The sequence below is a fragment of the Narcine bancroftii genome, chromosome 1 (genome assembly GCF_036971445.1).
Source record: "Narcine bancroftii isolate sNarBan1 chromosome 1, sNarBan1.hap1, whole genome shotgun sequence".
NCBI lineage: Eukaryota > Metazoa > Chordata > Chondrichthyes > Torpediniformes > Narcinidae > Narcine > Narcine bancroftii.
In genome coordinates, this window is record NC_091469.1 from 223707123 (window position 1) to 223732441 (window position 25319).

The following is a 25319-nucleotide window of genomic DNA, read 5'->3' on the forward strand; positions in this document are numbered from 1 at the left end:
TGCAGGCATTGCTGACAAGGCCGTCATTTCTCATCCTGTGAGGTCACCTGAATAGGGAACTTTGGAAGATTTTGAGATATATTTTAAGAATCAACCACTTTGTTGTGGGTTCCAAATCGCATTTGGTCACATCAGACGAGGACACAAGATATCTTCCTCAAAATAAAATTAGTCAATTAATGTCTTGTTAAAAATCTTAGTTTTGTGGAAGTAACAAAAAAAAAGCTAAGATTACTAAATTGCAGATAATAGAATTTAAATTCTACATGTTGATTTGCACTCACAGACCAGCAGATTGTTTATCCAAACCTCTGGTTTATAACTACTTACTGATTGAATCATTTTGCCTTTTATCATAATCTAATTCTATTAAATAGAAAATGTTTAATATTTCAGATTAACCAGCCTTCTCATGTGATGGAGATTTTTTGATGTTTGAAATAAATTCTTATCTATCTGTACCATACATGACAAAATATTCATCACTAGATCAAAATGCAGATGAATAGCAAAATTTGAAGTGGCGCAACTGAATTTCCAGATACTGACCCAATAGTATACAACAATGCCCACAGAAAATCAGAGTAGCAAAGAGCATTTGTGCCCTCTTCGGCATTTAACTATTCTGCCAAAGTTGCTAAAACTGAAGGGATGCAAATGTGGTAAGACAAAAATTCACAACATAAAGCAACACCTAAATTATTCCAAGTGTTTTAAAGAGAAAATGTTGATTCAGTCAAGTAAAAACATTCTTTATGCGGTATAATCAATTAAGTAATTCAAGATCAAGATTGTGGTTGGAAGAATAGAATCACTTTCAAATAACTGAAAATAAAAGGTTGGTCAAAAATATCAACATAATTTTAATTTGTTTCATCATATTTTACAGTGCTATCAATCCTTGTACTCTACTTCCTCAGGAGTTTGCGGAGGAGCTAGTGGAGTTGTTCAAGTGAACCGGTACGGACTTGAAGGGCCGACATGGTCTGTTTCTGTGCTGATTATATGGAGTCAACACAATCACTTAACAAATTCAAGTTAACATGGAGCACCAAGTGAATGCTTATTAATCATGCATGGGTCTGCATGTGAGACACAATCCAGAATTCAAGGACTCAACCAACATGAAAAACATTAATTGAAGTTTTTTTTTTGGTGGGGGGGTAAATATCAAAATTGAAGAGAACGTCACAACTTGCACTCAAAACATTTTGGAAAAACTAAAATACGAAAATGCTGAACCTTTAAATTCTACAAAATTTAGATAATATGCAGTTACAAGATTATGGCAGTTTTTCATTTTTCTCACAAAATTAAAGGTGAAGGGGAAGAAAAAGCAGGAGGAGGGAGCAAAGGTTGGGGGAAAAGCAAAACTGTGGAGAGACCAAGGGCAAAGGGGAAAGCAAAACTGTGGAGAGACCAAGGGCAAAGGGGAAAGCAAAACTGTGGAGAGACCAAGGGCAAAGGGGAAAGCAAAACAGAAGAGCAAAGGCAGGGGTGGGGGAGAAGCAAAACCGAAGAGCGAGGGCGGGGTGGAAGCAAAACAGAAGAGCGAGGGTGGGGGGGAAGCAAAACAGAAGAGCGAGGGCGGGGGGGAAGCAAAACAGAAGAGCGAGGGCGGGGGGGAAGCAAAACAGAAGAGGGAGGGCGGGGGGGAAGCAAAACAGAAGAGCGAGGGCGGGGGGGAAGCAAAACAGAAGAGCGAGGGCGGGGGGGAAGCAAAACAGAAGAGCGAGGGCGGGGGGAAGCAAAACAGAAGAGCGAGGGCGGGGGGGAAGCAAAACAGAAGAGCGAGGGCGGGGGGGAAGCAAAACTGAAGAGCGAGGGCGGGGGGAAGCAAAACAGAAGAGCGAGGGCGGGGGGAAGCAAGACAGAAGAGCGAGGGCGGGGGGGGGAAGCAAGACAGAAGAGCGAGGGCGGGGGGAAGCAAGACAGAAGAGCGAGGGCGGGGGGGAAGCAAGACAGAAGAGCGAGGGCGGGGGGGAAGCAAGACAGAAGAGCGAGGGCGGGGGGAAGCAAGACAGAAGAGCGAGGGCGGGGGGAAGCAAGACAGAAGAGCAAAGGCAGGGAGGGCGCAAGACAGAAGAGCGAGGGCGGGGGGAAGCAAGACAGAAGAGCGAGGGCGGGGGAAAGCAAGACAGAAGAGCGAGGGCGGGGGGAAGCAAGACAGAAGAACGAGGGCGGGGGAAGCAAGACAGAAGAACGAAGGTGGGGGGAAGCAAGACAGAAGAGCGAGGGCGGGGGGAAGCAAGACAGAAGAGCGAGGGCGGGGGGAAGCAAGACAGAAGAGCGAGGGCGGGGGGAAGCAAGACAGAAGAGCGAGGGCGGGGGGAAGCAAGACGAAGAGCGAGGGCGGGGGGAAGCAAGACAGAAGAGCGAGGGCGGGGGGAAGCAAGACAGAAGAGCGAGGGCGGGGGGAAGCAAGACAGAAGAGCGAGGGTGGGGGGAAGCAAGACAGAAGAGCGAGGGTGGGGGGAAGCAAGACAGAAGAGCGAGGGTGGGGGGAAGCAAGACAGAAGAGCGAGGGCGGGGGGAAGCAAGACAGAAGAACGAGGGCGGGGGGAAGCAAGACAGAAGAACGAGGGCGGGGGGAAGCAAGACAGAAGAACGAGGGCGGGGGGAAGCAAGACAGAAGAACGAGGGCGGGGGGAAGCAAGACAGAAGAACGAGGGTGGGGGGAAGCAAGACAGAAGAGCAAAGGCAGGGAGGGCGCAAGACAGAAGAGCAAAGGCAGGGAGGGCGCAAGACAGAAGAGCAAAGGCAGGGAGGGCGCAAGACAGAAGAGCAAAGGCAGGGAGGGTGCAAGACAGAAGAGCAAAGGCAGGGAGGGCGCAAGACAGAAGAGCAAAGGCAGGGAGGGTGCAAGACAGAAGAGCAAGGCTGCACAAGGTGATAGCCACCACTTTGGTTCCGAATACAGTCAAATCCCTTACCCACAAAGTCAGCTCTTCTAGTCTGTGTCAAACTATTAGTCAGCCTAGTCCAACTGACCTGCACCTAGTCCATGTGTCTCCCATTCACCCAAAATTTCTTTAATGGTGAAATTGAGCCCAAATTCCCTACTTTAGCTGGCAGCTTGTTCCACAGCCACACCACTCTCTGTGTGAAGAAGTTTCTCCTCGTGTTTCCCCTAAACTTTTACCTCTTCACACCTAACTCATATCCTCTGGTTTGTATTTGGCCTATCCTCAGTGGGGGAAAAAAAGCCTATTCATATTTACTCTGCATATCCCCCTCATAATTTTAAATACCTCTATCAAATCTCACCTCATTCTTCTATGTTCCATGTAATAAAGTCCTAATCTGTTTCATCTTTCCTTGTAACTCAGTTCTTGAATTCCAGGCAACATCTTAGTAAATCTCTGAACTTTTTCTTTCTTACTGATATTTTTCCTGTAGTCAGGTGACCAAAACTGTACACAATATTCCAAATTTGGCCTCACCAATGTCTTATACAACTTAACCATACAACTCTATATTCAATATGTCAAAAGTTTTCTTTACAACCCAATCTGTGATGCCACTTTTAGGGACTTAAGTTGTATTCCCAGATCTCTCTGTTTTCAGCGCCCTATCATTTACCATGTCCTACCAAAATGCAGCACCTCACTTGCCTGCATTAAATTCCATCTGCTATTTTTTCCAGCTGGTCCAGATCCCTTTGCAAGGTTTGAAAGCCTTCCTCACTGCCCACAATGCCTCCAATCTTTGTGTCATCTTCAAACTTGCTGATCCAATTTACCACATTATCATCCAGATCACTGATATAGGTGACAAACAACAATGGTCCCAGCACTGATCCCTGAGGGACACCATGAATCACACACCACCAGTCAGTGAGACAATCATCCACTACCATTCTCTGGCTTCTCCTGTATAGCCAAAGTTGTATCCAGTTTACTACCTCACCTTGAATACTGAGCATCTTAATCTTCCTGACTAACACCCCATGTGGAATCTTATCAAAGGCCTTTCGAAACTCCAAGTACACAATATCCACAGCCTTCTTTCAAACTTCCTGGTACCTTCCTTGAAATAATTCTATAAAATTGGTTAAGCTACCACACACAAAGCCATGTTGACTATCCATAATCAATCCCTGACTTCCAAATACTTCTATATCCAATCTGTTAGGTCACCTTCCAATAATTTACCTATTACTGATATCAGGCCTATAATGGAAAAACATGAACCCTCCAATCCTCCTGCACCAAACCTGTGGCTAAGGACATTAAATATTTCTGCCAGAGCCCCTGTAATTTCTAACTAGCTCCCATCGAGGTCCAAGGGAATATTCTATCAAGCTCTGGGCATGGATCCACCCTTATTTGCTTTAAGACACCAAGCATTCCCTCCTCTTTAATATGTAATAGGCTTCAAGACCTCACTGCTCATTTTCCTTACTTCCCTAGTCTCTGTGGCAGTTTCCAGAGTAAATACTCCCATTTTCTCTCCCATTTTTGAACAATATTTGCTATCCTCCAATCTTCCAGAACCACTCCTATAACAATGACTACTCCAAGATCATAGTCAACATCCCAGCAATTTCTTCCCTTATTTCCTGTAGTAACCTGGGATATATCCTTGTCTGTCTCTGTGAACTTATCCTGATATTTTTCAGAAGCTCCGACATTACCTCTTTCTTAACCTCAATATGTCCAACACATTAGCTTGTTCTACAGTGATGTCACATTCATCAAGGTCTATCTCCCAGATGAATTCTGAAGTATTCATCAAAGACCACCCCAGGTATTAAAAGTAAATTTACCTTTTGATCCACTGTTGTTTTTATTAGGAGATATTAAGTCGATGGCTTTAATATTGAGATTGACTAGGTACCAAATTGAATTTTTGCATTTGTCCTTGGCTGTTTCCAAAAGGTATTTAGCTATTACTTGGAAATCTGACTCAGTTTTAGGTATGAAAAGATAGCATAATGAAGTGAAAGCCTGTATTCCTTTCGAAAACATTACATATAATTTAAGGGACAAATATTTTTTTCTTTACCAAAGTTTGGAGCCCTTATTTGAAAACTATTGGTGTTAGAATTTGAACTCTCGGTCCACTTCGATAGGTGGCACCGCTCCTGCGGCCAAAAAATTTAAATGTGATTGTGGTAGATGATGATCTCCTTTACTGTAGATGAGGAAGGGAGGAGGGAGGGTATTAGTGGGGTGGTTGGGGGGTGTTTAAATATATAAATGACTAATCACATTATGTCTGTATTAAAATATAGTAACTAATGTTATGTGATTTTAAACTTTAAATAAAATATTAAAAAAGGACCACCCTATCTCCTCTGCAAACAGACATCTTTCTCCCTTTGTTGTTGAGCAGTCTGATGTCAGGTTTAACACTCAACTCTCCTCTGTATTAAATTTTGTTCAGTTTTCACATTCTTCCAGGTTATCAACTCTTTCATTGTTGTCCAAACCTCTAAGTACCTTCATTCTCTGCAAATTATGCAATTTTATCTTGCAAACTAATTTTTACAGCATTCGTTACCTCTAAAAATTGATTCAGCGCTAACCAAAGGAACACCACTACTTTTCAGACTAAAGAATCTAAGATGATCATGAAACCCTTTTCTTAAACTATTTTTCCATGTTAACCTCTGTGTAAAGGACAACAAGCCTTTCATTTGGGATTCTAATATTTCTGAAGATGACATCTAATATACAAAAAAAGGTGGTCAAGAGTAGCATGGACACTTCGGATGCTACAACAATCATAAGCTGACTGGTACACAAAGAAGTGATGAGAATCTATAATTACACAGGGTTCATAAATAGAAACTTTCAGATCAGAGTGAAACATCATGTATTTGTGAAGACAGGCTGGACAAAAAAAGCATTTCAAAGAGAAATTTAAAATTGTGAATGATGGAACATCCATGATAGCTAAGAAATGAAACGTCATGAATTTGAAGCCAAATTATGGAACTGGTTAAGAAATAGGAATAATTGACAGGCATTTAAATTGGTAGATTCTGATTAGTGGCATCCAACAAAGCAACAGAAACTAGAATAAAAGTCCAAAAATCCAGACAACTCAAGAATCTGGATTTCTCAAATTCTTGAATTTTTTTTAAATTTAGCGGCCTTTTGTGTGCGTGCATGCACAAGAACCACAGATGCACAGAAGATGTGGAAATTAATTTTTTTTGTACTTTGTATTTTGTATGAAAAATGTTTCATAAATAAATTATCAACATTTACCTGTTCAACTTTTCTTCATTACCCTTAAATTTTAATTTTAAAAGTACTGCCTGAGAATCCAGACTGATCCAATCCCCAAGCAGTCCAGATTTTAAGACTTTTACTGTATTCATTTTAAATAACAGAGCAGAATGTAACTGTATTGGGAAGGGTTATGCCTGTCATGTGGCAGCACTGCCCCCTACCTAGTCAGAGGACACACCAGCTACCAATCAAGGTTTGGTTTCACCCCACCATTAGTGCACACCTTGCTGTTGGTACCCATGTAAATTACCTGTACTGGACTCTCCAGCCTGCCTGTACTTGGCCTTGGCATATTGGCTGTTGTAATAGATGTAATCCTGGCACAGAGCCATTGACTTTCTGCTAACGACTTGGGCTGGACCCTCCAGGACTATAAAGGTGCCATGTGTTCTTTGTTCTCTCTTTTTGCCAGCTTGGGACCACCATGCTTCACTCCAGGCCTAGAAATGTGGAAGGGTGCTGGAGAAACTGTTGGTAAGATGTGCACTGTTAAAAAGGTTGGGAGCATTTAATTAGTGTCCCTTGTAGCATAGAGCCATGTCTGCACTGAGTCAAGGGGTGTGTGTGCCCACACTATTTTCCTCATGTTCGTTATTAATTGTTCGCTATTTCTTTCCCACGGCTGCCGTGAAGTGTGCGAGTATTGCACCAGTTACCATTTCCAACACTTGCCTTCTGTAAATAAAGTCCTTCCCTACCAAAACTGTGTTCAGAGTCCTTGCCTTTGAGACCTACCAAACCAGTTTTCTCACTCACAACAGTTACATAGCCAGATCTGCCCCATAGCACAATGTTAGAGAATGCTGTAATTTAATGCATCTACAATCCTCACAAGGATATTTATAGATTAATGAAATGGGCAAAATAATGGTATAATAGTTGGTAAGTCAGATTTCATTCATTTTGAACACAAGACCAAAATAGTGCAAACTCAGTGAAAATCCCGAAACAATGCAAGTACAAGTATACTTGGGTGAACAAAGGTTAAAATATGATAAATAGCTTGAGACTGTTGTAAAAATTCTCAGGAAATGCTCTCCCTTTTGTTAAAATGTTAAAAATGTAAAAGGATATAAAGCAAGAGTTGAAAATGTTTCTCATCAACATGTTAATAAACTGTTCATGGAAGAACTTCTCTTGTTACACCATTTATAAAATGACGAATTATGGTACGGCAGTATAAAGACTCAAGTAGAGCAAACCTGTCAAGACAGAAATCAAAACCTATAAATATAGGAAGCACTCAGGTGGGCAGCACTTGTGGCAGGCAGAGTTACAGCACGAGTCTTATTCTGATTTTATAGCTTCTACAGTTTCTTTTGACACAAATACTGTGGTGTTTTGAGTACTCACTTTAAGAAAAATTTGTTGAGCTTGAATAAATATAATGCGAATTTAATGGACTGATGGCTGGTATATGTTTTAAATTAAATGAGATTTACATAAAGGGAATATCTTTTTTCAGGAATGAAAATGGGAATTAACACCATTTGTCTTTCAAATTGCAGCTGGAACCAAAGTAATTCAATTTTCAATTATAACTTTATTTTCAAAAGTTATTAAGAGGCACAGGAAAAAGATAAGAACAATGAGGATAAATTACAGACAAAATACACAAATATGCTGGAGAAACTCAGCAGGTCACGCAGCTTCTTTAGGAAGTAAAAGGAAACCAAAGTTTCAGGTCTGCGCCCCTTTATCAGGTATGAGAAAAAGCAGGCAAGTGCCCGAATAAAGTTACAGGTGATCTCCAATTGCACACAGAAGCTGAACAAGCTCAAGGGATCTTCTAGTACTCCTACGTGATCCTGAGAAATTCTTACTTTCATCAAATGAAAAATTTTCTCTTACCTACATATCTCCCACCAGGTTTAATAACTTTTGTACTTCGACTACGCGTTTCCTCCTCTGCTTGAGTCATGCGCTCTCGAGTGACAAGATAAGAGTCATTTGTTGCACATATTGTAATCTTATCCTGTATGCTTCCAAAACAATCCAGTTCTGCAACACCATCCCTACAGAGAGTTTGGAATGTTAAATTAAATGTGGTTGATGTGGCATTTACCCTCAAATTGTTCAAATTTGCATTTAAACACACAATTTATGATGATTTGTGTTGAAGCACACAAATGCATTAACTCGGTTGTTTGTGCTTTTTATTGCATTTCCCAGTTCTATTATAATTAAATGGCAATTATGCATTTGAAAAAGTGTAAATGACGGAATGATAGATACTCTGAGAATATATTTTTAGTTGCCTCAGTTCATTGAGGGAAAGGAATTTAACAGTTTATTATTTTTTGTTTGTTTTTGCTATTAAATGTTGTAATCATCTTTCAACTATGGTCTCCCCAATGAACAGTTCTTCTGCTGCTGTATTATTGTCCAGAGGCTTGGATTAACAAATTCGGAGCAACAGGTAGGACATGGAAATTCAGCTAACTTATTAAGAAATTCAAAGAAAAACTACCATCAAGTTCTCAATCATGAAAACCCCCACAATCCAGAGAAAGAAATCTGTCATCTTGTCTAGCTTATCATTCAAGAACCACATTAATATGATGTGATTGGCCCTTACTTGGTTGGTAAGTTTCAAGGGAAAAAATTGAAATGGTGAATTAGTCCTGAAGCACTGTGCATTGTAATTTGACATATAAAATCTCCTCCAATTAAAATTGGGTCGCTATCTTCAACCAATTTGTTGTATTATCATTTCTTTACTAATGCTGAGACAACACAAGTATAAAAATGTCAATGAGAAAATTAGGTACATCTTTTATCTCAAAAATTGATGCCCATCTTTCAATGGGGTCAGCACGCTTCCATCAAAAAGATATCCCACTGGGTCCTCCGAGTAATCTACTGGTGAAACCAGCTAGATTTCTCCAATGCAATTATATCTGTAATCTTAAAGATACATTGCCTTACTTCTAATTTGTATAAAATGTCCTAATACATGCAATCTCAATTTACTTTATGACAATTATGAAGGAAACTTTGTCAGAAAAAGCAGCCAATCAATTCAGACCCTAGAGACGAAAATTGTTGGCCAACACACTGCATCATCCCTCCATTAAAGTGGCAAAACTGGAAGGCAATAATCTGTGCCATTTTTTGGCATGCCAGTGCTTGCTAATTTTCCTTTATTAAATTCAAATTTCAAAATAAGTTGAGCACTAAGTTAGATGCTGGAGGAACTCAGCCAGTCTCATAGTCCACAGAAGGTAAAGATAAATTATCAATATTTCAGGCCTGAGTCTTTCATGGAGTGCAGACAACAGGGAATAATTGGATACAGGAGAATGGGGGAAGAAGTGATTGGTGGGGTGGGGAAGAGAAAGAGAGAATGAATGCCAGAGAAGTTGTTGTTAATGCCATCCAGTTGGAGGGTACTCAAACATTGTTGTTCCTCTAATTTATGTTTGGTCTTTGTCTGGCAGTACACGAGACCATAAATAGACAGGCCAGCAAGGGAATTGGACTGCTTTATCTCCTGAGATGGAGTCTGAGAGATTGAGGAAATGGAGTGTTGAAAAAGATGGACCAAATAATTTTGAGGCTAGGGTGGAAGTTGGCAGCAAAGTGGATAAAACAATACTTTACTTGTGAATACTGCATCTGATGCTCCAGTTGTGATCTCGTCTACATCAGAAAGAGTGGACAAAGACTGGGGGATCACTTCGTTGAGCACCTTGGCTTTGTCCACCACAACAGCATGGATTTCCCAGTGGCTACCCATTTCAATTCCCCTCCCCACTGCCTTTTTGTCATTGCTGAACCTGTCCTGTGTCTGTCTCTCTCTCCACTTTTCCCTCTGTCTCCAAAATCAGTTCTCACATTTTCTCTCTCCTTTCCTCTTATATCCAATTAACACCTCTTGTCTGCTGGTCTCCCCCTCCCATTCTTACCTGTTCTCCCCCTGCCCCCCCACCCCACAGCCTTTGAATACAGATGCCCGGTTCTCTTTTTTACTCATACCTTGAAGAAGGGCTCAGGCCAGAAACATTGGTAATATAGCTTTACCTCTGACGCATGCTGCGAGACTGGCTGAGTTTCTCCAGCATCTGTGATTTTACTACAATCATAGCATCTACAGACTTCCATGCTTCATTAAGTTAGATAAGCCCTTTAAGTGAAAGGAAAAGTTGCTAATGTACTTGTTAATTTCATAGAATTTGATAAGATTAATAAATTGAGTCTACAGATTAACTCCTGCCCATGATATTTTTGTCCACAGAATATGGAAATTTGCAGTTTTCACCAAAAGTAAATACAGTATCCAGAATTCAAGCAACTTGCAACCTCAAGCAGCCATCAAAAAAAAGTGGAAAATAAATGAGTAAAAAAGTGCTGAGGTTTGTAATTGGCGTGCCTTGCTGTTAGTTCTCCATTCCCACAATAGGAATTCTCAAGCAACTAGTAAACTCCCTCATCCAGCATCTACCAATTCCCGTAGGTGCCAGACAACCAGGAATTTTACTGTATCTTATTAAGCTGGAGAGACTTCATAAAAGATAGGAGATTGTTATCCTGTCTGGATAGAATTGCAAGGAGAGGCTGGGATTTTTCTCCTCGGCATGTTAGAGGATATGACATTACAGATATTAATGAAAATATCGCGGGTATGGATAAGGTCAATGGTTATGGTCTTCTTACCTGGGTAGGAGAGTACAAAAATAGAAGGCATAGGTTTGAGGCGAGAGGTAAAAGATTTAAAAGGGATACAAGGAGCACCTTTCTAACATAATGGGTGGTCAGCATGTGGAATGAGCTGCCAATGGTGGGTCCAAATGCAATATTCAAAAATACATTTGGACAGGGAAGAGTTAGAGGTATGAGCCAAACACAGACAAATGTGATGAGCTTAGCTAAACAAGTGGATTGCTCTGGTCAAGTTGGGCCAAGGGGCCCATTTCCCTACTCTAAAACAACAAGTATGAAACCAAATGTTCAAAGGATCTCATATATAAATGCAACTAAAGGACTTGGATATAATATATAGAATGAAATGAATACGTTAAAACAAAGTGAATTTTATTATCTAAAATATTGTATGGGAAAGCTAGTTTAGAATACCTGGAAATATACTGCTGCTGAACACAATCAAAGCTTCCCTGAGGATTATCCTTTCCAACATTGGATACATAAAAATCAAAATTTCGTCCTTCATTACGGTTATCCGTTCTTGGAATCTTTATCAACTATAGAGATAAAAACAAAATTGTATTAGTATTTTTGATGACAAACAGTCCTTCCTCAGATAAATTAATGTATAACTCCTACATAATATCTGATGAGCAATAGAACATAAAAATGTTAAAACTATCTACGATAAAAAACTGAAGAATTAGCTAGCACTGTTGGCCAAAATTAATATTCAACGACAGTACAACTCCGGGCAATGGTCGGGATCAGGCCCATGTTGAATGTTTATTTTGGGAGATTTTGTCATTTTTAAAAAAAAAACAGCCCAGCAGCAACAGCAAAATCACTTGTATCAATGTTTAAACAAGCAAACAACAAGGGAAGGGTTTTTACACTTTAAAATAATGTTTAATTCTCACCACAAAATGCTGGCTGCCTCCGATCACCGAGAACACCCAACCTCCACTACCCATCACCGACACAAACCTACCACTGCTGCTCATCCCCAAGGAGGCTTCCTGGGCTGGTGGAACACTCACTGGTGAGTCAATGGGCTCCTGTCTCTCCGCTCACTGGAGCTCCTGACACCAGAGTCCTGACTCTGAATCCTGGGGAAATAGGCTGAGGGGAGGATTCAGAGTTGGTGTCCAGTGTGCCGAGGAGGGAGGGAGCGCCACTGAGCCAGAGGTCCCACTCCTGCCTGGAAGGCCACTCTCCTTGATGACGCCGGGACAAGGGTTTCTTCTGACTGCTAGTAGCTGGGAGACAGCGGCATACAGTTTGAGAGACAGAGTAGGAGAGAAGAGTCAATAGGGGAAGGTTAAGAAGAAATGGAAAGAGAGGAGGGAGGAGTTGCCTGAAACAAGACAATTGTCATTCTAATTTCATGTCAGTTGAATTTATTTTCACCCTATGAGCTCAGTTCAGTTTCAAAAAGATTTTGGATAAATGAAGATTTTGGAGAATCTGATTTTGGATGATCAGAGTTGTACTGTCTGTCATTGCTTACTAGCAATGAAATTCAGACATAAATATCAACCGTTTATAGGTTAGGGCATCAGCAGCCCATATTTATACCTAGAATCATAGAAATTTCAACATGAAGTTGTTAAATAAACACCAGGACCCATTCACAAGGAAATATTTATCTCCATTAATTATATTAAAGGATATGATTAGTCAAATACAAAGTGTTATTTTTTCTCTTGTTTATCAAGACTTAATTTCATCTCAAATTATGTTGACTTCATTGTTCATTAAATGATGCTTCAACTTTTCATTGAATCACATCTACTGACAAAACATTTATAATGTTTGACCTATTCTTTTCAGAACTTTGATCTTTGGAAACAACTTGGGTCTGGCACTGGTTATCAACTCCATCAAAAGACCATTCTGACCACTACTGGTCTATCTCCAAAGTAATTTTCGTCTGCAAGCCTTTGAAAGGAAACTCCCATCCCAAAGTCTTTGGGCCAACCCAATTAGATTTCAGATTAATTGCCAGAGTACATACATGACATAACATACAACCCTGAGATTCTTTTATCTGCAGGCAAAGCAGAATTACCACTATTGGTAGTGCAAAAAAAAATTACACAACATTTACATGTAGACAAATAAACTGTAAACAGATGATGAATGCAAAGTTGACTGTGCAATAGAGAATTTTTAAAAATTCAATAAAGTGCAAAAGTAAGAGTCCTTATATGAGACCCTGATTAAGTTTGTTGGTTTTTTTTTGGTAATTCTTTATTTATCGCACTACAAACCATATCAACCAATATATTTATAGATGCATCCCTTTAAATATTCACAGTGACATTTTCTCTTTTTTTCCCCCATCCCTCCCTTCCCCCCTCCAAAAACAGTAAATACTGAACATATAAAATACAATAAAACAATTTCTTTATACAAAAGGAATACAAACAAAAAGGACGTATCATCTATTTATTCACATTAAATCTGATCGTGTTTATCTTAGCATTTTAGGTGGTGGTGGTGGTCCTAGGCCTGCTCTTTCTGTTATGTTCCATATATGGTTCCCAGGTTTTTTCAAACATTTTAACTTTGTCTTTTAAATTATATGTGATTTTTTTTTTCCAATGGGATACACATAAACTTGGTTATATATTCCATTAATGTTTATAGTCATATAGTCTAACGTGGCCATCTTATATCTTTATTTTCACTTCTTTTCTGCCTCTTCACCACCTCCATCCCTTTTTTCCCATTACTGTTTTTTAAGTTTTCCTTTTTAATCTCAATATATGACAACGCATTTAAGACATGAAATACCCCAACAATCCCCACAAGCAATAACCCTTTAACCCCAAATGAACCTCCCCTCCTTGAATTGCCCCTTGTCCCTTGACAGCAACCACACCTCCCCTTTCCATTCGGTTTGTGAATTTACTCACAAGCGTCAACCGATTTCACGTGACCATTGTTCTCCCAGCCCCTCCCAGAGAACACTATTTTCCTATACTTATAACAAAACTTTCTTTTTTTCCCCTTCTCTTATCAATCTTTAAATCTTTATATATATACATTATATAAATACTTTATATTTTACATATTTTTGTATATTTTCTTGCCGTCATCCTTCTTGTCACTCCTCCTCCTCTCTCCTCCTGTCCTGCAAATGTTCAGCAAATTCTTGGGCTTTCTTTGGGTCCAAGAACAGTCTATTCGCTCCCCAAGAATAAATACTTTGAGTACTGTTGGATGTCTTAATATAAAATTATACCCTTTCTTCCATAAGATTGTTTTCGCCGTGTTGAATTACTTCCTCTTCTTTAAAAGTTCAAAGCTTACATCCAGGTAAAAAAAAATATTTTTTTTTTGTCCCTTATATTCCAACGGCTTATTGTCTTCTCTAACTTTCTTTCTTGCCTGCTCCACTATGTTTTCTCTTGTCGTATATCTTAGAAATTTTACTAATATGGATCTCGGTTTTTGATGTGGTGGTGGTCTCGGTACTAGCACTCTATGTGCCCTTTCGATTTCTATTTCTTCATGTGAATCTGTCGATCTCAGCACCTTCGGGATCCATCCTTTTATAAATTCCTTCATATCTGACCCTTCTTTGCCTTCTTTCAGGCCCACTATTTTAATGTTGTTTTGCCTACTGTAGTTTTCCAATACTTCAATTTTTTGTGATAATAAATCTCGTGTCTCTTTAATTTTTTTTCGCTCTCTTCCAACTTCCTCTTAAATCATTTATCTCTATTTCTACAGCAGCTTCTTGTTCCTCCACATTTTCTACTCTTTTCCCTATTTCAATCACGACCAACTCTAAGCTTTGCATTCTGTCTTCAGCTATTTTCATTTTTCTTTTGATTGAACTAAATTCTAATGATAGCCATTCTTTTAATGACCTCATTTGTTCTTTGAAAAAGGCTTTATCTAAACTTAGTCCTTCTATTTTACCTTCTTTCCTTTGAAATTCTTGGGCTTCTTACTCCTCTTCTTCTGTGTCTGTATCCATGTCTGTGTCATCTTCTTCTCTTCTTGGTACCTGTGTATCTTCATCCTTTTCTGGTGAGCTGCTTCTGTATCCGCCGCCGGGCCCCCCGCCGCAGGTCGTTCCGCCGCCAGGCCCCCGCCACAGGTCGTCCCGCCGCCGGGCCCCCCGCCGCAGGTCGTCCCGCCGCCGGGCCCCCCGCTGCAGGTCGTCCCGCCGCCGGGCCCCCCGCTGCAGGTCGTCCCGCTGCAGGTCGTCCCGCCGCCGGGCCCCCTGCCGCTGGTTGTCCCCCTGCCGATCATCCCGTTGCCACTCACCCTCTTCCAGCCCTTCATTCTCTTTCTCACCACTTTTCTTTTTTCTTGCTTGCTTCCCCCAGCCGAACACCCCGATACTGGGTGTCTCTCAGCTGGACGCTCCCCAGTTGAGACCCCTCCCGCTGGCGTTAACCTTTTCTTTTACTTGCACACTGCGCACCTCTTCTTGGCTCTGAGAGCCATTTTTGAAGTCCACCGGTCTGGAGGACACCGCTCCTCTGAAAACTCCCCAACACCGGAGATCATCCGCTTCTCTCCACGGTGGTTCGCTGCTCCGATGTGCAGGTAAAGCCTTCTCTCTTCTCCAGTGATTTTACTTCTTCCCTTTTCATTGTTATTCTTACTTTTTCTCTTTTGAGTGCCATCTTCTGTCTCTTCTCTGTAACTTTATCTTTCTCTTCATTGAGCTCTGTTTTTTTCCACGCTTCTTTTTTACCTTTTCTCTGGAGAGGGCTGGTTCCACCCGACCAGCCGATTGAGTTTGTTGTTGAGGAGTCTGATGGTGGAGGGGTAGCAGATGTTCCTGAACCTGGTGGTGCAAATCTTGTGGCACCTCTACCTCTTTCCTGATGGCAGTAGCGAGAACAGAGCGTGTGCTGGGTGGTGTGGATCCTTGATGATTGCTGCTGCTCTCCAACAGCAGTGTTCCCTGTAGATGTTCTCAATGGTAAATTTGAGAATGAAATTATAGATCCATAAAGAATACCTTAATTTAAAGACAGCTGCAAATCAACAGCAGCATAAACTACAGTGCATTAAAAGTCACACCATTTGATATACTCATTGTTAAACTTACACAACCCTTATTACTTCCCCTTAATAAAATCTAAGCTGTATTTAACCTCTGTACCCATCCCAACCATTAGTTCCAGTTGTTATCAGTGTGGTCTCAATAAACATGCTGGATCATAAGTATGTTATACAGTAAAACTCTGATAATTTGGTTACTTTGCTGGATGAGGAAATTTTCTGGGCTACTCAATGATACTTCAATTAATACCCATTCACTTATTTTAACTTTGTGTAGGGGTAAAATAAATGAACGAGTTTGAAGGGACCAGTAAATTTTCAAACACTCCAGAACTCAGCTTTAACTGGAAAGTTACTGATGCATCATCAATAACTCCAAAAGACTGGAAGTGTTCTGAAAACTGACAGGTTTTTATTCACTCAAGAATGGAGACGCATCCATGCTGGTTGACTGTCCTGAACTGGGGAGGGGACTATGGAACAGTGACCTTTATTCAGGAGTCTGTAGGTTGAGCCATAGGTACAGTCAGCCAATGTGTGTGCCCCAACAGACAGTGTGGTTTACCACATTCACCCCTTGTTTTTTTTTTTAAATAAAGAGTCCAGTGGGGTGAAGTGCATTAGATACAATCACAAGTCTTTTGGGTGGCCTGATTTGCCGCTATGATCGTTATAGCACCAGTTGTGACTGCGGTGCAGCGATGGGGTCCTGGACAGTCTGAGGTGCCTGTATGCAGTCGTCGGCATTGACTTGGTGGGTGTGTGCAGCATCGAGTCTGGGATGCCAGATGTTGGGGCTGGGATAACATGCCATAGCCCTGATGCATCATGGAGATGAGATGAAAGGTGAGAGATGTAATTGTTTCTGGAGCACGATCGGCCCTGGGGACATCAGCCATGCCAGTAGTGTGATCCTTGTTGCAGACTTCCCAGGAAATTAAAACATTTGTTCATGTGGTGTGGTATTGGTGGCAGTACACAGGAGTGACCTTACTGAGTGGAGCGCCTCATGAAGAACCTCTTGCCAGTGGGAGATGGGAAGACCTCCAGACCACAGGACGAGGAAGGCCTTCCAGATCGTGGTGTTCTCCTTTACCACCTGCCCATTCCCTCGGGGCATTGTAGCTGGCAGACCTGCTCATGGCAATGCCTCTGGCCAGCAGGTACTGGTGCAGCTTGTGGCTCATAAAGGAGGGCCCACTGTCACGATGAATATAGCAGGGGAAGCCAAACAGGGTGAAGAGACTGCATAGGGCATTTATGCCTGTGGCAGCTGTCATGCCTGGGCAGATGGCAAACGAAAAACACAAGTACTCATCAATTCCATTGAGGAAGTACACATTGCGGTCTGAGGGGAGGGGTCCTTTGAAATCAATTCTCAGTCATTCAAAGGGGCAGGTAGCCTTTATCAACTGCACTCTATCCAGCTGATAGAAGAGTGGTTTGTACTCCGCACAGACCTGGCAGTTTTTGGTCATTGACCTGACCACCTCAATAGAGTAAGGTAGATTGTAAGCCTTGACAAAGGGAAAGAACCTAGTGACTCCAGGGTGGCAGAGATCATTGTGGAGGGCTTGTCAGTGATCATTATGTGCACTGGCACAGGTTCTGTGGGATTGAGCATCTAGGGCTCATTGAGTTTCCCAGGCCAATACAAGATAGCATAATTGTAAGTGGAAAGTTCAATTCTCCATCTCGATATCTTGTTATTTTTGATTTTACTTTGCTGCTGGTTATTGATCATGAACAGAACTGCATGTTGGTTAGTCAGCAAGGTAAATTGTTTGCCTTACCACCTAGACAATGGCTTGGACCACCTTCTTAACAGAGGAATGCCGAATTTCAGGGCCCTAGAGGGTGTTGAAAAAGAAAGTGATGGGTCTGCCCACCTGGTTAAGTGTGATAGCCAGGGAAAAGTCCGATGCATTGCTCTCCACCTGGAACAGGGTGGATTCATCCATGGCATGCATTGTAGCTTTGGAAATGTCTACCTTGATGCAGCTGAAGATCTGCACGGGCTTCTGGTGTTAGGGGAAAGGAGGTGGATTTTAAAATGGGGCAGGCCTCGTCAGCATAGTTGGGGACCCACTGGGCATAGTAAGAGAAAAAACACAGGCACCTTTTTAGGGTTTTAAAGCTGTGGGGACGAGGGATTTCCAAAAGTGGGTCCATGCAGTCAGGGTGGGACCAACGACTCAGTTCTCAATGAACACAGCCAAGGATGGCAAGGCGGGTTGTGAGAAATATGCATTTATCCTTATTGTACACAAGGTTAAAGGAATCTGGTGGTCAAGAAGAATTTTTGGAGGTTGGCATCATTGCCCTGCTGGTCATGGCCGTAGATGGTGTCATTTTCTAGATATGGGAATGTGGCCTGCAGCTCATACTGATCTACCATCCCGCTGGATGACCGAGACCATGTTGGTGATGCCGAAGGGGATCCTCAGGAAAATGACAGAGCCGGCTACAGTTACAACTTCAACTTTGATTCTCTTAAAACACTCCAATTTTGTGGTAATCGCATTCTCTTGCATCCTGAATTCCACACTATTCCTTGTGGACACTGCCCTTCCTTTTTTTTTAAGCTTCCTTTTTTCCATGCCTCTGACTTTCTCTCTACAATGTCTTCAATGCTTACAGTTCTGTTATGATGAGTCTTAATCTCCTTTCGCACTTGCATCCCACTAAATTGGCCATTCAGTGACCTGGGATAGGGGTTTGGCTTTTCACATTTGACCAGTCCTAACTGGGACACTGAAGGCTTTCACATCTGCAAGGTGCCAACCCTGGGGTTCTACCTTCTACTGGTGCAATTACCCATTTCACACTTGCCTGATTGCATCTGCAGATGTCAGGAATTGTATTAGGGGTAGAGGCAGTCAATCCCCAGCATGAGATGACATCATCTGATGCTGGAGTTGAGTTGATTTTGCTTTCACATTTGGCACTTCAAAGGCCAATTGGCGTTTGATTCCTGGGATCACTTGCAAGTATGAAAGGGTTAACAGCAAGTTCTATGCCTTCTGCACCATTTTTCATTGGATCTTTGAAACATGTGAACCCTCCACAGTAATGCAGTCATCTAAACACATCCTAGTTAATCAGCAATTCAGGACATTTGGTCATGAAACAAAATCTCAGAAACAAGGTTCTTCTTTAAAACTCCATCTGGTTTTTCTGCAGCATTTCCATTTACATCAAATGCAAGTGAAACATTCTCAGCACTGAACCTTATTGGTTTCCATCTTCACTGCAGAGTTGTACAAAGGTCACAAAAATTCCTGTGAACCAAGCCTCTACCTATCAGTGTACATTAAAATCTTTGTCTGCTCCATTTGCAGGAAATATTCCAATTGCTCCAAAACTGCCAAGCAACTGCACAAGTAATCTCTTGGCTCTAATAATCAATCTGCCATTTACCTTGGGACCTCTCATCCAGATCCAATTCTCCACCCCAAATGCTACCTACCACACACAACCACTTCACAAGCATATGGAGGGCTTCTGTAATGGGCACAGTCAGCTGTGTTAAGATACGTACTGCTTTTTTTTTTGCTGATTTCATCTGTTACCCAACAGCAAAACAGACCTGCATCCAATTCTTATTGGAAAATAAAACAATTTCAACAATATTTAATACAATTATAATTTTTAACTATCTCAATGTTAGTGATAAATCTGCGATATCATACTTTGTGGAGAGACTTCTGAGAAAGATGCTTATTTGATGTCTTAAATACACACCTTGTCACAATATCCTTTTTTAAAGCAGCTGGTGGTTGGTTGTGTTGGCTTCTTTTTACCATCTTGTAGTACTTTGTCAAACTTAAGCAGACTTTTTAACTACTCCTGTTTACATACACTATGTTCTCACAAAGTTCAGGTACAGCATTTTCACCCACATTGTTAATCATTTCAGCAAATAATGAATTAGTTTTGACCAAAACAACAAATTCCCAAATAATATTTTGGTTTTAATCTTCCCAGTCTACCAAAAAGGTTAACGAACACATCCATTTTCCACAATAATTGGCCTAGTGACTTTTTCTATTTACTCCTCTCTTTACAAATGATTATATAGTTAGTCAACGACAACTGCAGTTTTCCAGGTTTGACTATTGAGATTTTAAATAATGCACAGTTCTACTAAAACTAACTGCAATCAAAAGTAATGAAATTAGTCCCCGAAGACAGTGAAATTACAAACATATCTTTCCTTGCAAGCATCACACTTACAAAATTTTTTTTCTGTCCAGAAGAAATCCAGAAGCCTTTGCTCCAGAGAAAACACACAAGTCCCAAGAATCTCATACAATACACTCTCATTCCAGAAAGACTTGAAATGGGAGAGTGCTTTACCCTGCAGCACCCTACCATTAAATGGTGCATTCCATATTTGAATAAGTTTGCCATTTACACAAACATAAAGCAGAGATACAATGAAAATTTAACTTGGTGCAGCTTCCCAATTGTGTAAATCACACCGTACAATTAAAACATTACAAAAGAGAAAATGGATTATAAATACACAAGAAAAATAAATAATATTCATATATTTGACCAGTAGTGCAAAAATGTGCTCTCTGTTCTGTTGATAAATCTTTGGAAGTCTTGTGTTGTGACACATTTCAGGTAATACAGGGAGCTTCAAGAGCCTGAAAGCTGCTGAAAAAAAAACCCCGCTCTTGACCTTCAGGTGTCAGCTGCAGTATTCTGCCTGAAGTTCTCAGCAAGACTATTATTGCCAGGATGATTTGTGTCTTATGTTGGCTTTCTTGAGGCAGCAGCTTACCTAGATGTCTTCAGAGGATGGGGTCAATACCAGTGATAGAAGTTGCCATAAATGTCACTTCCTGGGCACTCAAATTTCCAAGCCAAGCCACCATACAACCAGTCATTCTATTTTCCTCAGTATTCCTGTAGCATTTCAATAGATTGTTCGACAATATGTCGAATCTCCTCAAACTGCTGAGAAAGTAGAGGTGTTTTTTTTTCCCCCCCCACAGTTGTCTCGATATGCTGGCCCCAGGAGAGATGCTCCAATGTGTGGACAGCCATCAATTTCACTCTCCACAGTCATCTGCACGTTGAAGACCTGTCCAGTCAGCTCCTCAGTATCGCTGACGTTGAGAGCAAGATTGTTCTGGCAGTGCTGCACCAGACTCTCCATCCCCATCCTCAGATTAGCTGACGATACCACAGTACTGAGGTTATACAAAAAGGGGTAATGAGTCAGCATTAATGTGGCTAAATGGTGCACCAACAACAACCTCTCACTCAAAGTCACCAAAACCAAGGAGCTGATTGTTAACTTCAGGAAGGGAAAAACAGAGGTGCACAATCCAGTGATTATTGAGGGGGGGGGGGGGATCAGAGTTGGAGTGAGTGAGCAAATTTAAGTTCTTGGGAGTCACTACCTTTCCAGGACCAAACACACTAATAACATTGTTTGTTTACATTTCTTTATGCGTACATTTAGTCCAGTTTATTTGCACTCATTGCATTTGGTAATTCTGCCTCACTTGCAGGAAAAGGGAATTGTATGTAATGTCATGTCTGTACTCTGAAATCTGATCCACACCGATTCATCATTATCCATAATTTGGCTAGCAACTAAGTGCCTGGAATATTACTGTACATGTTGGTGAACAAAATGGTTGATGTAAAAGATGCCACCAGAATTTCCACTTAAAATATAGGTATTAAGCTCTACAAGTTTGGTACTTACCACTGAGAGCTCACTCCCCAATTGTCCTTTACCAACCATCCCACTGACAAATCAAATGATGCTGTTAAGGAGTGCAAATGTGAAAACCTGTTTCCACAAAATTCATATGCTGGGTTTCACTCCCTTCATTATTTGAAAAATCTGTTTATTGCCGCGAGTCAGCTCAAACATTCCAATTCTGCATCACCATTCATAATTGTGTAGATGTTGAACATTAGCATTTAGCACAATGTTACCAGGATCGAATGAAAGCTTTGAAATCAGTTCCCTTTACTCATTACTTCAATCCATTCTCTGGATGTAGATGGGGGTGAGAATGCTGAATTTTACTGCCAATCAACTGTTGAGACAGTTGTGATTCACCCTTGCCTATGGGTGTGTCCTCAGGTATAACTTGGAATGCAAAACCACTAGATTTAATTGGCAAAAGATCCAATTGAAAATTAATTGTTCTTTTCCCCACAATCTGGACATTTATCTGAATGCCTGTGGTATTAGAAACAAGGTCAGTGAAATTGTGGCACAAATCAGTACAAAGGGGTAGGATTTAGTGGCCATTATAGAAACGTGGTTGCAGGATGGAGAGGACTGGGAATTTAATATCCAAGGACATCAGTTAACAAGGAAGGACAGGCAGGAAAGTAAGGAAGGTGAGGTAGCGCTCTTAGTTAAGGATGAGATCAGGGCAATAGTGAGATTATATAAAATCTAATGAGCAAAATAATGAGTCCATTTGGGTAGAGGTCAGAAATAATAAAGTGGGGAAAAAACCATGAGTAGGAGTTGTCTGTAAGCTATCCAATAATATTGTTACAGTGTGACAGAGACACACAAGAATGGAACAGCAGACATCATTGGGGGGCTTTTAACATGCACATAGATTGGGTGAATCAGGTTGGTCAAGGTAACCTTGATGATTTCATAGAATGCATACGTGATAGCTATCTTAAACAGCGTATTCCTTTGTAGGTTCATAACATACTAGCTTAAATCTGATCCTGTGCAATGAGGCAGGTAAAATTAGTGATCTTGTAGTTAGGGATCACTTTATAATCATAAAATAGTTTGGCCTAAAACCAGAGTGGTATGCCTAAACAAGGGAAACTACAAGGGAATGAGGGAGGAGTTGGCTAGAGTTAACTAAGAATGCAGGCTCAATGGAGGGACAGTTGAGAAACAATGGATGGCTTTCAAAAAGATCTTTCAAGGTGCTCAACAAAAGTATATTCCAGCTAAAAACAAAGAGTAAGGATGGGGACAGCCAGCCTTGGATAACTAAGGAAATCAAGGAAGGTATCAAAAACCTTGTGCGCATAAAGATGTCAAGAGCAACGGGAAACTAGAATATTGGCAAAATTTTAAGAAGCAACAAAGAACTATGAAGCGAGCAATAAAGAGGTGGAATGGGAAAAGATTAGCACAAAAAGCGACAGTAAACATTTTTATAATTATATAAAGCACAAAAGGGTGGCTAAAGTAAAGATTGGTCCCTTGGAAGATTAGAAAGGGAATTGATAATGGGTAATTATGAGTTCTGAATAACAATTTTGTGTCATTATTCACGATGGAGGACAAGTCAAACATACCAAAGACAGACATTATGGATATGATGGGTGGTGGATGTAATATATATAACTAAAGTAGTACAGGTACTCAAAACGTTTGAGGGTCTAAAGATAAATAAGTCTTTATAGGTCCTGATGGAATGCATCCCAGGGTACATAATCAAGGCTTTGGTGATAATTTACCAAAATTCTCTGGACACTCAGCAAGTCATAATGGGTTGGAAGTCAGAAAATGTCACGCTGCTATTCAAAAAAAGGCAGGGAAATATAGGCCAGTTAGCTCAATATGTGTATTTGGGAAAATGCTCATTAAAGAAAGAACAAGGTATCAAGAGCGCAATGGATCCATCAGGCAGATACAGCATGGATTCAGCAAAGGCATGTCTTGTATGACAAATTTACTGGAGTGAATAAGCGCAGCAGACAGTGGGGAACAGGTGGATGTTTTTCACCTGGATTTGTAGAAGGCATTGGATAAGGTGCTACGTTAAAGACAAAAGATAAGGATGCAAAGAGTTTTGGGGTTGATGTATTAGCATGGATAGAGGATAAACAATAAAAAGCAGAGAGTTGGGGTACAGGGATGTTTTTCTGGTTGGCAATCAGTGGTGAGAGGGGTGCCGCAGGGAAGAGGGTCCAGAGTGTAGTGTATCCAAGTTTGATGATGACACTAGTGGAAAAGCAAATTGTGCAGAGGATACGGAGAGTCTGCAGAGAGATGGAGATAGGTTAAGTGAGTGGGCATGTGGCAGATGGAGTGTAATGTCAGCAAATGTGAGTTTATCCACTTTGCAAGGACTTGAGAGTGCTTGTGCATGAATCGCAAAAGGTTGGATTGCAGGTGCAGCAGGCCATGTTACCTTTCATTGCTGGAGGGATTGAATTCAAGTGCAGGGAGGTTATGGTGCAACTGAACAAGGTACTATTGAGACTGCATCTGGAGTACTACGTGCAGTTCTAGTTTTGTTACTTGAGGAAGGATGTGAAGGTATGCACCACTTAACATCTGTTCGGGCAACATTCGATTGCATATACATCTGTGGTCCCATAATTATTCAGTTACTGTGAGCAAGTCTGCAGCAATTTAGAAAAAGCAATCACTAGCTATAGGAAATTGTATACCCACACTGATTCCACTGTCCTGCTCTCTTCCCCACAGCCCCATGTCAGTTCCCATACTGATCCCTACTTACAAATAAAAAGTTTACAGGTACATTATAATATCCCATATAGCTTTGCTAAGGATATATGGTATTCACACAACATCCACTTTTACAGAACGTATTGTGGAAGTTAAGCAGTGCATTCCTGTATTGGCTTTGGAGACGGGGCAAAGGAAGTTCACCAGATGATTCCAGGGATGAAGGGGTTAGCCTATGAGGAGAGATCGAGTCAGCTGGGATTGCACTCGTTGGAATTTAGAAGAATGAGAGGGGAACATATAGAAACAAAATTATGAAAAATCACAGATAAGATGGAGGTAGGCAGGTTGTTTCCATTTGTAGGAGAGACTAGAACTAGGGGACAACAACTAAAAATTCAAGGTAGTAGATTTTGGATGGAATTGAGGAGGAAATACTTTTCTCCAGAGGGTGGTAATTCTGTGGGATTTGCTGCCCATTGAAGCAATGGAGGCAACCTCAGTAAATATATTAAAGGTTAGAGAGAATTAAGGGATTATGGGGTAAAGGCAGGAAGGTGGACATGAACACATCATCAGATCAGCTATGATCTCCTTGAATGGTGGAGCAGGCTTGAGTGGCCAGATGGCCTACTCCTGCTCCTATTTCCTGTGTTCTTATGTTTGATTATTACATGGCAGCGACCGAATGTATTACCGCTGCCTCCCGATCAGAAGTAAATTAAGTCAGTTTTATTCTAATAGCATTTAGCGCAAAAATAGTATCGAGTGAGCGTTAAAACCTGGCATCGCTTCCGACCATAAGAGATATTTTATTTTGGTCACAGCAAACTCGTGAAGATGTCTGTAACACAGTGCGATTTGGTTATATTGCTTTTTTTTTTAAACAAACCGGGTAACCACTGTGCGTTATATCTGTAAGCACACTATACCATAACCTTTTCTTACAAGTTGAATATAAAATT

The 25319-nt window shown here is 41.0% G+C and overlaps 1 protein-coding gene across 2 annotated transcripts in view; it reads right to left on the reverse strand.

Moving 5' to 3' along the window:
• ell2 (elongation factor for RNA polymerase II 2) overlaps positions 1–25319 on the reverse strand; it is a 130920-nt gene that overhangs the window by 62066 nt on the left and 43535 nt on the right. For both annotated transcript variants that reach the window (XM_069891901.1, XM_069891910.1), the window contains exons 3-4: positions 11319–11443; positions 8094–8257 (exon numbers count right to left, since the gene is read on the reverse strand). In XM_069891901.1, the coding sequence (XP_069748002.1) occupies positions 8094–8257; positions 11319–11443 (289 nt within the window). The remainder of the gene's footprint in view (positions 1–8093; positions 8258–11318; positions 11444–25319) is intronic.